At 39.3% G+C, this 13180-nt stretch overlaps 1 protein-coding gene and 1 long non-coding RNA gene across 7 annotated transcripts in view; both read right to left on the bottom strand.

The window, feature by feature from the left end:
• The window catches only part of espn (espin), a 48355-nt gene extending 41494 nt beyond the window's left edge, over nt 1–6861 (bottom strand). For 3 of the 6 annotated variants that reach the window (XM_032521723.1, XM_032521725.1, XM_032521721.1), the window contains exons 1-2: nt 6035–6859; nt 1718–1911 (exon numbers count right to left, since the gene is read on the bottom strand). In XM_032521723.1, the coding sequence (XP_032377614.1) occupies nt 1718–1911; nt 6035–6334 (494 nt within the window). In that variant the 5' untranslated portion in view covers nt 6335–6859. Of the gene's footprint in view, nt 1–1717; nt 1912–6034 lie in introns of all 6 variants that reach the window. The other 3 variants (XM_032521724.1, XM_032521719.1, XM_032521722.1) reach the window with 3 other exon arrangements.
• A 3795-nt stretch (nt 6862–10656) lies between these two features.
• LOC116692952 (uncharacterized) lies at nt 10657–12518 on the bottom strand. Its single transcript, XR_004332820.1, has 3 exons — nt 12291–12518; nt 11556–11654; nt 10657–10764 (listed from the first exon to the last, which is right to left on the bottom strand). It is a non-coding gene; the product is annotated as an uncharacterized LOC116692952 (long non-coding RNA).
• Between the last annotated feature and the right edge of the window lie 662 nt (nt 12519–13180).

Genomic DNA, 13180 nt, shown 5'->3' with positions numbered 1-13180 from the left:
TAGTGCATTTTCTGGAAAAGTTCCAGGGGTGCCAATCATTTCGTCCATGACTGTATCAATCACGTTTGGACATGTACTAGATACAGATTAAGTGTTCTTTTCATCAAATATAAAGAAATGTTTCTTTAGAGGAAAAAAAGGTCACACCTTCTCTCGCAGTGTTTAGTTTGTTTACTTCAGTGACTGTAAATGTGCTGACACACCAAGGCCGTTGGTCTGACGGTGAGCATCCATCGCCCTAGTTTTTGCGTTGTGTCACACACTGTTGCAACTCGTCGACCCTCATTGGCTTTTTTCGGCAGATTCAACATGTTGTAAGATGCTGGTGAGAGGAATCCATCTGATTGGCTATTGAGCTTAATAAATATATAAGCAAACTAGTAACAAGAAGAAAAACGTTAGTGAGGAAAGCAAGAAAATGACAGAGGACGCACAACTTTGTTCGACTCATTTTTTTGTATCCAGTGTAGCTAGCTAACTAGCCAGCGGCCGTAGCAGGCTTCTTGGTCTACTGCTTCCCCACTGCAGGGAAACATTTTGTAGATAGAAAGGATGACAGTCTGGGAGATGGACAATCAGGTTAGCCAACTCCTGGTGTCAGAAGGGCAAATGCTGTTTTGTTGTATGTATCATAGCAGTTTATATATCTAGTTTCCCTATTTTGACTGACAAATAGATCCTGCTTGCACAAAGAGTTATTTCTTCTCACACAGGCGCAGAATGTACATGCTAGTTGGCCGTCGACTGTAGTCTTTGCTGTCTGTTTAAGTGCTACTTTCTTAACACTGGCAATGTGAGGAGACGTAAAGCTACGCTCAGTCGGCTTTCATTGCGCATTAGTTCTTTGCCATCCGCTTGGTGTGTCAGCACCTTAAGTCTTGGTCTGGCTCTAATTAACAGATAATTATCCCACTCACCTACTTGGCAATGTCGAACACAAATCCCTGTGAATACTTTGACAACAATAAATTCACAGTGATCTGATGATAATAGGCTTTATAACAAAACTACAGTTCAGAATCCCGATGCTGCATATTTTCCCATGTATGGTTTATGGTGACACGCCTCTTTTTTGTAGATATTGCTTGCAAGTGACCTGGTTGCTGCTTAGAAAGTGTCTGTGGTGTTGGTTTGTGCTCATCCTGTCATGTGCTCAGTGCTGCGCCCCAGAAACAACAGTGCCTCCCCCGTGTCCTTCTAGATTTAATGGACTATATGGGAGGGCGTTGTCTCTACAGGGCACTGGTGTGTCTGACACTGAACTGAGGAGGTGAGGTGGGGCTGTGCTGCTAGGAACTCATGCCTGTTGTTAGTGCTGCGACTAGTTAAGTGTGTAGTTGTCTTTAAGTTTTGATTTTTTAATTATCCGTATACTGCAGACCACTGGAAATAAATAATCACCTTTGGAAACATACAATGTCTGAGTCTGACTACCTACCACCTTCCTGGCCACTTTGGCCAAAAACTCCACAAACATATTGTATAATTTGTGTAAAGTACTGTATGTCAATGATCCCCAGTCTGCTTTTAGAGATAGTGTTTTAAACAAAGACATCTGTTTTTCCTGCACCAAAGATCTTAAATCCTATAAGTTACCAAATAAAATCACTATTAGACAACAGTGAGAAGAAATCACCAACTTATAAATCACACTGACAAATCAGGTTTTAACACAGAGCTTACAGACCGCTGCAGAGACAAACCATTTCGCTCTTACTTTGGGCTGTGCCCCAGCAACAGTCGGAGAGAGGGCAGGTCTCCCTTGGCAGCAGCATAGTGGACGGGTATGGCGCCGCTATCGGTGGAGGCCCCGGGGTCCACCTCGCCACTCTTTAGCAGCCAGTCAGTGATTTCATGGTGACTGAAGCGGGATGCAAGGTGGAGAACGGTGGCACCAGAACTGTCCCTGTCCTGTCAGTCAAACAAAAGACAAATAAAGCTAAAATATGAGATTCTGAAATGATATTTTATTTATTTTAATTTATACAGTAGGTTTGAATGATTCTGCTGGTTAATTTTTTTCAATGCTCTTTAAGCTGTGATTTAGTAGCATGCATTTTTTAGCAAGGAAATAAAGCTTTGCTTAGCTTGTGTATAAACGCTTACCTAGTTTGTGAAAATATAATACACACACACACACACACACACACACACACACACACACACACACACCACACACCACACACACACCCACACCACACACACACACACACACACACACACACACACACACACACACACACACACATCATTCTTCATTAGAAAACTTGAGATTCTAACACTGCATTTCTGTGCAGCATAGTCTGACATCCAGCACTAAAACCTGCAGTATAATCTGCTGAACCAAAAAAAGAAAAGAGAATCTGAAAGCTCCCAGATATTAAAGCCAAATACCTAAAGTAAATAAAGTGATTATTTAACAATAAATGGTCTAAAAGACACATATATAACTTTTACAACTCTCTTAATCAACCCTGACTCAAACAACAAATATGGCTTCCATCTTACCTTCAAACCTTTTTTTCTTTACATAACTCATTATTTGTGTCAAGATAGCTAACAGGGAAAACAGTATTTGCATACTCAGTGGATAGATGCGTGTTCAAATTTGAGTTTTATCAACAAAGAAGGCAGCAAGGGCCTCAAATGCACATTAATAACTTCAGATAAAATCAGTATCAGAGTGCACTAATACAGTGGTGAAAGCAAAAGCTAGCATTGATAACCCATCAAGTAGATTGCATTGCAAGTGGTAATTGATAGGTTTTTACTAAATGTCAGCCAAAAATCTTATCAGTTAGTTGGTGGCATGGGGCAGTCTTTGTCGTTCTTCTGCTTTCCGTCGGGTAGCAGAAGTAATGGACACCGTAAACGGTGATAGAGCTCTTATTGTTTCAAATTAAGAATGACAGATTACTAGTCACATTGAGTAATGATTGACTCAGGATTGGTACTTCTGTTTGTGTTCTTAGTCTAAAATATTTTTGACTAAGTAAGGGTCAGCTAGGTGGCCTAGTCATTAGCACTGTTGCCTCGGAACAAGGTCTTAAGGATGAATCTGTCCTAGCTGGCTGGTTCATGTCTGTGTGAAGTTTGCATGGTCTCCACGTGCCGAGTTTCCTTCTACATTTTTTCATGCAGTTAAAGTGGAAAATCTAAGTGGCCAGTGTCTTACACTATTAACCATTCTTTTTTACAATACTTTATTAATCCCACAAGGGGAAACTACACTTTTCACTCTGTTGTTATTACACACATTACACACAGGCCTGAATTACACACACATGCACTAATGGAGAGATGTCAGAGTGAGGGGGCTGCCCATGGAAAGGCGCTCCGAGCGGTTGGGGGTTCGGTGCCTTGCTCAAGAGCACCTTGGCAGTGCCCAGGAGGTGAACTGGCACCTTTCCAGCTACCAGTCCACCACCATACTTTGGTCCGTACGGGGACTTGAACCAGTAACCCTCCGGTTCCCAACCCAACTCCCTATGGACTGAGCTACCACCCCCTCCAGAGAGTACCTTGCCTCTCACCTAAAGCATGCTGGGATACCTTGCAGCACCAAATTTGAGGTAATATGTTCACTTTTTCATAAAAGCATGAAAATTGGTACACTTCCTGAATATTTTACAAATACAACCATTGCAAATGCCTTGTGGCAGCCATGGCGGCCATTTTACTAACCTAAATTGGAATTTATATTTGCATCATATCTCTGAATCAAACACAATAACACATAATAGGGGATGTCTAGCCCCACATTTTGATGTTGAAGGATTATAATGATATCATATACAACATCGTACACTTTTCAGGTGAATAGAAAATGTAACATTGTAAAAGAAAATCACAATCGGAGAACCCATAGGCTAGACTTTATATGTCTGTTGCCTGCATGTTGTGCAGAGTTTTAAATGCGTAATCCTTTTTTTCGTTAATCCTGACGATACAGCAACTTTAAAGTGCAGAACAGTATAGAGACAGAATGCAATCAAGTCCCTCAGGGTCTATGTACATTTGTTTTTCTTTTAAACCAATGAAAGAATAAACAGAATCATCATCATTTTTCAGTTTTAAACCAAAAATGAAAAAACCCAAGCTGTTTTTCCATTCACCTGAACAGTTTCTGATGTTGTATATGGTATTGTTGTCATTGACCGTCAAGACATAAGGATAGGGGTAGACATTCTGTGTTATCATGTTTGGTTCAGGAGATATGATGTAAAATACATAATTTGGTTTCAGCAGAAAGTAAAATGTCTGCCATGAGACATTTTTGCAATTGCTCCATTCCTGAAAATATTCAGGGCCCCAATCTGTACAAGTGTACCAAATTTCATGTTTTTATGAAAAAGTGAACATAACTTTCACATATCACCTGGATGATGAGATTATGTTACTAAAGAGAACCAATGTCTAGAAAAATACTAGAATTAGAGGCACACCAGACTATAATGGTTACAACCACTGGTAAATATATACACATATAATCACAGTCAGTTACAGCTGTTATTAAGAAATATTATATATATTAAGAAATGGGACTCAGCCTAAGACTCCTCCAAAGTGCCTGCTGCATTCCTTCCCTGATGTGAATACTATATTCACTTTACTTCCAGCAGAGACATGGAAATGAGGTACTTGAGTCATAAGGGCTCATAAGGTGAGATCATGAAGATTTAACTATACTCCCTACTAGGCATGCGAATGTGATATGTATATGATTCTGACGTTATAACCTTAAGCAAAAAATATCATGGTTTTATGGTATTGCGGTATCGCAATTACAGCTTTAAAGTGTATTGTTTTTTTAAATGTCTGGATAAAATTCAACACAATGTATTTTATTTTTAAACATACTGCACACTGGAAGGATGACAGATTTCTAAAGTGCACTTTCTGTCTTTGAAGACTCATAAAAAACAGCTCATACCTTAGGAACATTATGACAGAACGTTTTAGTGGTTTTGAAACGTTGACTTTTTCAAACCGTGGTACATCTTGAATCCGGTAACCGGCCCATGCCTACCTACTCCCTACCAAATATCTCCCTCACTATCATATAAAACTACACAGACATTATGTATTTATTTACTGTATGTGCCATTTGTGAGTTAATGTATGTGCTGTATAAAGATATTATTTTTACAATCCAGTTTTTCTATAGTTCATTAACAGGGAAACATGAGGCAGTGCAGCATCAGATATAAAATGGATCTACAACAAAGAAAAAAAAACCTAAATGTTCCAATGCCTACCAGTTAACAGGATTTTTTATGTGCTGTGAGTTAAATTTGATTTCTTTATTTTCTATTCCTCAGAGTGTTACCATATGTTGCCTTTTAATGTTTTCAGAACAGTAAGGAAAAAAACATTAAAGCTCTTGTCCGTGTTTTTCAGTCAGATTTCTATAAAGTCTAATGTTTTTTAGAATCTTGATGCTAAATCTGTTATTGGTGCATTTTTGCAGGCAGTCGCCAGCTTGAAAAATGTTATCTTCTGTTATCACCAAACCGAATACTGATCAACACTTAAGATAAAATGATTGTTGTTTTACAGAACATTGGGGACTGTGAATGAATTAACAGTCATGATTAGGTTTGAACCATATTAATTGTCCATGTGGTCTTAAAACAGCAACACAAAAACGCAATGTAAAACCTGTAGAATGTGGTTGTAACATGTTACAGGGCCCCTAACTTAATCCTCAGTTAAAAAGACTAATGTGGGTCTGGGTTTACTTTATGAAAAACAGCAAATGAGTCACCCTGCCTTGTGGAGCTGCTATACCTTTTTGATTTTATTAGTATGGGTTCAGTGTCTCATGTTGGTCAGTGTTTTATTTCAGAAGCTTTTTCATTTCCAAGTACAAAGTCTGTTAGAAAACGTTGTTGTAGGCACCTATATCAACTGGACCCCAGTGGGTGAGGTGTAAGGGGTTTTCAGGTAGGCTACACAGCTGAGAAATGGCAACCAGGTCAGAGTAAAGAGAATTAGGCGACAGGTCTGCTACACTTTAACGTGTACAACTCACCTCTGACCGACATCCACCCTGTGTCAGCAGCCACTGTAAGCAGGCCAGGTTGCCGGTGGCTGCTGCGTCATGCGCCGGACTTGCCCCGTTGTTAGCCAGGCAGTTACCCGGCAGCCCTGCCTCTTCCACCAGGAAACGCAGGCAGGTTAGTTTCCCGGCACGGGCTGCATGGTGCACCGGTGAAGCCCCCAGCACATCCTTGACGTCGCTGGTGAGCGTTTTTTGCGCTAATAGCACTTTCAGACTCTGCACGTCCCCTTGCCTTGCCGCGAGCAGCGTCCTTTCCCCCTCCACCACCATCGCTGCTGCAGATTGGACGACTCTTTCCTTAGGTTGCCTGCGTTCAGCCCGATCGTTTCACCTGGCTAATGGGGTCAGCATTATATTTGCAAAGCTTCAGATCTTCTCAGTCACCCGGTTAGTTTTGTAGGAAAATTCAGATATCGCTCCACATCCTCCCAGAGCCAAATGGTCAAAAGAAATATCCGTTCCCGTTCATACACATTTTAACATGCGATATCTTTTTACATGTTGCAATACAACTCAGTCCATTATTCTTTCTCTCTGAGCGATAAACTAACCTGCTTTCTGTGTTTTGCCCGACGTTGTGGCTCGCTCAGTTATCCGCTCCTTTGACGCCCGCAGGATGCTGAACACCTGTTGCACAAGTTTGGTTTATGTTTTCCAGTTATCGATTTTTGTTTAATGTGTTTATTTAGCCTGTTTTGTAAACGTGTATCATGCGCCTCAGAGAATATTCCGCAGTGTTTTTCTTCTTTTAGCAGATGGCGACATATGGGACTCAGCGCCTGTTAAATAATCCATCAGGGGGAGGATCGCTGAGCCGGTTACAGGTTGTTGCTTTCTGGAAATCGGCTCAGAAGTTAAAGGGGCAGTACGAAAAGGCAGTAAAACTATTGCCTGACAGAGAAACAACTGTGGTGGGGATTATTAGTCAAGTATAGATCCATGACTAAAAACTCTTCAACAATGGACTTTTTGAACACCCGACCAGTCTTTTTTGCATGTGGCCTCACCGGCATTAATTTACATGGAAGTAAAAACAGCATCACTTTGCACAGTTTGAGCACAGTAGAGGTCCATCTGGTGGCCTTTTGTGAAACTGAGTTTATGAAAATGTGTTGAGCTTGTGTTGAGGAATTTGTCAGTTTACTGCTGAATTGTAGAAGTTCTGTAGGCTATTTAGCCTATATGTTCATGGTTCTTTAGTCATGTGCACAACAATAACATAAATAAATCATTGGCAATTAGGGCTGAAATATAAACACAGGAACATTTGAAGTGATATAGCCTATACAATTAATACAACTATAATGTTACTATATTAGGGTACATAGGCCACTCACACACACACACACACACACACACACACACACACACACACACACACACACACACACACACACACACACACACACACACAGGTGTAAACAGTTTTTAATTGAAAGTATATAAAGATAAAGTGACGGTTGATGACCTCAGAGCTCGAGAGAAACAAATTACTACCTGTAGAAGAATAACGTAGGTGATAATGAAATATGTTTAATGGACTGATTTGTTGTGATGTGTGTGGTGGAAAGTAACTCATTATATTTACTCAGGTAGCCTGCTGTAATTTAGTACTATTTTGAAGTACAAAGAATATCCATTTTTTTGCAACTTTATACCTCCACTATACTTTAGACTAGAGAAATTAGAGAAATATTTTGACTCCTCTTCTTTATTATGACGTTACTACTTTGCACATTTATATATGTACAAACACATAATCTAAAATATAATGGTTTATTTTAGACTACTGTGCCTAACAGGAGTTCAAATGAACTACGCCAACTAATGGATAGATAGGCTATAACACCAAATGGAACCTTTTTTATAGGCTAATGATTACTTTTACTTTTGATACTCATAAGTACATTTAGCTTGGGTAAAGGATGGATGACAATATTCCACCACTGGATGTGTGTAAACTGTAGGAGAAATGTCTCACTTTCCCAGTCAAATTACTCAACCGAAGCCTGTAAGTCCATTGTAGTGCATAAATGCAAGCTTTTAAAATAAACCACCCATATTATGATCTAGTTTGGTTTGACTTTGTCTTGAATGATGAAGAATGTAGCCTTGGTGGATACACTCAATGCCCGTATTTCCAGCAATCTGACCTGATGAACTGTAATAATTTTTATCACCAAACGGTGGCAGGAAAGCTTCATATTCACCAAGGTATAGCTGCACCTGCGGAGGTGTTCAGGTGTCAAGTCATAATTTTGTATGCTCCAAGTCACTGTAGCTATCCAACACACTTTGGGACATTCAATATATACGAGTGCCGACTAAGAATAAAACCAACTGAACGTAGGCTACCGTTTAATCCAAATCGACCGATGTTTTACTGCTTTAGAGGCTTCTGTTTACGCACCGTGTACTTACAAGGTATATTTAAACCCAAGCCAGTAGGCCTATATCCTACTCGTGTTCATTTTTGGTTTATAGGTTAATATATTTGACGTGTTATATATTTATGGAATGATTTGGGAGCTAACCTCATAATAAGAAAACGTGCAGCCTCACTCCAGGTTCCGCACTTTCTGCCTCGTCACTGTCAGATTAGGTTGATTGATTTTTTGCGCTTAAGTGGTTTCTGCCTGATGTGGTGGGTTTGCTGCGGAGAAGGGGGGGTGACGGGGTTATGGGCGAGACTCGTGCTCGGCGCGTGCCTCTCCGGCCATCTGTTGCACCGCTCCAACTGTCATAGACACCACGCGCCAATTTGGGGGTGGAGAGGGGAAATTCCCACGAGCGACTGATAACTCCCTAAAGGAAATGGATAACACTCTCAATTTAGGGGGAACTACATTAATGCCAGCGTAGCCTACAATACGTAGCCTATATTATGTAACAGGAATTATGCTTGCAGATAAAAGAAAAGAGACAGGCCTGTAAGTGTGAGACTTCTTTCTGTGACATATTTTAAATCACTTTTGAAAACACATTTTACATATTTTTTTTTTCAAAAAGGTCCTATTTATTTAATGTATTGCTCTGTTTTGAAGTGCTGAATAAATAGTTAATTGTTTATTATTATTATTATTATTATTAACAAATGAAAAGGCCTATTTGAACAATAACACATTAGACACTCTACATGGTGGGATGTATATTTGTTTTCATATAGACATACTATAATTAGTTTGTTGTCCATGAAAGCATGACACAACTGAGTTTATTATCAATATAGTAAATTGATTTGAATGAGTGATTTTTCGATTTGAAAAGCCTATTTGAAGGAAATGGTGATAGTGTGAATACCGGTAGGCTATTTATTTGGTAGGCTAAATGAGATCCAGACATAAAAGCATAACACGTGTTTGGTGCAGCTGCAGACCAGCAGCTCTGTAATGAGGGGCCACACATCATGTGTAAGTGATCTGGAGTCCTTTCCCAGGCATCGTTAAAGACGCTCCCACAACTTTAAGCAATGAGAGGCTAAATCCCTATTGAACTGGAAGGGTGCTGCCAACGGTTTTCCTACAAAGCCTGGGAAAGCTGGGATATTTCTCGCACGCGTCAGACGTGTGACAGTTATTTAAATTGGACTCAATTATTCAGCGCGTGGGCCCCATCTTTTGTATGGTCACATCTGCTGCGGCGCGGGAACATTCAAATTAGGACATGTTTTGATTAAGCATGCTGCTAATAACGTAGCCCACTGCCTGTTAGCAAATGGCCACAAAAAACACACTGAAGCAGCAGGCTACAACCCAGAGAAAAACACCGAAGTCCCCGATACAAGTGAACCATTTACGACTGTTCTCCTAAATTTGAGCATCACAACTGTTGATAATAATGAATTAACACTTTCGTGGCTGATCCAGAACTATCTTTATGAGAAGATAAGTCTAGATAAAGACCACTAGCCTACATTTGAGTTCGAAATGACTGATTTGAGACCATGATTATATAGGCATGTTTTTTTCTGCAAATCTCTATTTGTTAGACGTCCCCGTTTTAAAACCACCTTCAAAATAAGGTTATGACAAAATTGTATTGCTATTTTTTATAAAATGCTATTTTATAGGCCCTATGTATATTGGTTTCTGTTCCTGTATATTTAATTCTTATAGTTGTTTAATATGTTTGTATGTAACCCTATGCGCCATTCACCAAGGGAAATTCCACTTAGGTATAACTGATGGTGGCAATAAATCCTTATCTGATTCTGATATATTATTGTAAGTATTGTAGTATAGAGCAGCTCCTCGCGCCCATCTGCAACGGCCCAGCTGGTTGGCGCGTGCCCTTCAGTAATGGCTTTCGCTTGAGTAAACCATGGGCGCGTGCAGGGAGGATGCCTTTAGCCACTATGTTGAACTGCAGAGAAGCGTGTCTTTACCTTAATGTATGATCTAAAAAAAACTAAGAATGCATCAGCGACATATTTACCTAATAATACAAGGAATAAAATTCACATAGGCCTACTGTAAACCAAATGTTGTTCACCATAACAATAGAAAACCAGAGGTAGCCTGTACATCTGTTTATAAAAAGGAGACCAGACAGAATCAACTTTATTACGCAACTCAAAGAAGATTAAACACACAGAAAGGAAATTACTTTATTTATCCGTTTCCATCGTCCCATCCACAAACTGCAACTTTCCTTTAACGTTTCTTTCTTTCTTGCACTCGTTTGGATTGGCTTAGCTGGAGCTGAAATAAATTGAATGACATTTAAAACATCAGGAAAACATCTTAAAGCAGTGTCTTGTGAAGTATTAAGGAGTTGATATCTATGTATATATGTATATATGCCAATCTGAAAGTAAAACGTTTGATATTTAAATGTGTCATAGGCCTACATTTGAGATGTGAGCACATAAAAAAGACTTTTAAGTCAAACTCTTCATGAATGTTGATAAAAACAGTAAGTGAACACTGCAGCTTTATTGTAGTCAGCATAAGATTCTTTCTGAAATACTGACCTACTGTCTAAACTGTGAGTTCACTTTCTATGTACAATGGTTTGGAGTGATTCGGATTTCTTTTTTCACTCCACACTCTAAATCTTAACAAACATTAAAATTCTAAAAGCCTCAATTTCTAGCTGTTTCAGACCATGAAGAAGTGAGACCTTTATGAGTATCTGAATCTATCATGTACCTTACTGAAACATGTAATAAAGTCCTTAAAAAAATTGCAATTAAGTGTTGATGTTGTGGGTTTTCAAATTTAAGACTGACATACTGTACATCTTTTTCATAGAACATTCAGACAAAAACGACAACAAAAGATAGACACATTTTCTGTATAACCTACAGTTATGGTAACTTTTTGTGCGTGGGTATTTTACTTTAAGTAGTACATAGCATTATAACGAACTCAGGAAATCAACATGCTAAGTTTATAAAGTAACAACTGATTATTTTGGCAGCATCTTATCCTAAAGTTCATCTTGTCCCTTCTCAACATAAGTTAGATGTCTTCTATCCGCTTAAACTCACCGTGCAGGCTTGATGTCTCTCCCACAGGGACCCAGTCATCCGTGAGTTGCAGTGAGAATCTCTATGGTCAGACTTTCTCACACTCAGGCTCATTAGCGACTGACAGAAACAGCACAAGTGATTTGACAAGACAATGCAGCGTCTATAGACAAAAGTCGAACAAGTTTGAGACCACTCTGCTGTGATGGCATTGACTGGCAACGGAGTTTAAATGGTTTCTCTCTGTCTCAGTTGATTTTATTTGATAAGGTCCTTAGGCTATTAGACTGTAGCCTACTGTACACCAAACAAAGCCTAACAGCCTGGAGTCACGAATAGCTGCACCCCATACAGGAAATGTAAATATTAATAGCCTACAGATTACATTCATGTCTTGATACAATAAAATCTAATCCAAACATTTACTGTCACGTGAGACAGTAAAACACGTTTTGGGCCTAATTTTCAACGTGTTTGACAAATGTCATTAATCAAGCTCAGATAGCGTTACATCAAATACAGACACAAACTATTTCACAAATAAAGGCGTACAGATGTATCATAAAAACATAGGCTCCATACAACAGCAACTTGAGACAGGTGAACATAAGTGGCTAAGATTCAATGTAGCCTAAATCACGGTGTCTTGAGATAAAATTAAGTTGTATACATACTACACATAGGGCTAAGTGACATCTTCATAATGTAAATCGGTACAAATATTAGGTTACGTTTAATAAAAATAAAAAAACATACCAGGGTGTGACTGCGTTGCCCCTTTGCTCAGCCTCAGCGGTGCGTTCAGGTCGCTGCCGGTTGAAGACTGCAGTTGTATTGAGCGCCCTTTTACTACACGAGGTTTGGGGCCAAATGACAGAGACGCGTTTCTCTGTGGGCGGACACCTCGTACAGGCCACGCCCTCTCATGGCATGGCTCAGATGCACTTCCAAAGGACGGTGCAGGACCATGCAACAGCAAGAAAAATGTAGCCTACAAAAAGCTAAAATTTTAAATTCTATATTAATTGTTCTGTTCTTATAAACTAATTTTGGACTATTTGTAAAGCTGAGTCTCACTGCAAGAGTAGCAAGGCCAAATGGAAAGCTATTGAATTGCTTATTTGTTGTTTGGGGTTATTTTTTAATTTAAAACTATAATAAAAAATAAAAAAAATCTTGTGTAGCTGTTCTCGATAAATCCAAGAAGGCTGAGATAAGCATACAACCATCATATGAATAGACCTACATGTTTAGCACTTACACCACCTATTTATATTTGGCCAAATCTTAACCCTTTGTTCTAAATTCATTCCATTGTTATGAGCCCTACAACATTGAGACGAGTAATCAACATTTAATATTTTATAACACATAGCATACATCGGCCTTATCATTAGTAAACCACTTTGAGAATATTGTTCTTATACATTCTATTGGACATGGCTTCAATATAGAATATCTTAATGTAAATGTATTTTCGTGATTAACCCTCCCATTCTTTAATTTCGCCCCGGACAACTCTTAATGATCGCCGTGTCTCTGTAACTTCAAAATAATTCATCTGAGCAGGAAAGCCATCTGCTGCCATTGTTCGCTTGGCTCGTGCTGTTCTCGTGCCCCTGATATGGCAACACAATGGATTCCCC

This window comes from Etheostoma spectabile, chromosome 7 (assembly GCF_008692095.1).
Source record: "Etheostoma spectabile isolate EspeVRDwgs_2016 chromosome 7, UIUC_Espe_1.0, whole genome shotgun sequence".
In the NCBI taxonomy this organism is placed as follows: domain Eukaryota; kingdom Metazoa; phylum Chordata; class Actinopteri; order Perciformes; family Percidae; genus Etheostoma; species Etheostoma spectabile.
This window is presented reverse-complemented; position numbering and strand designations above follow the sequence as displayed.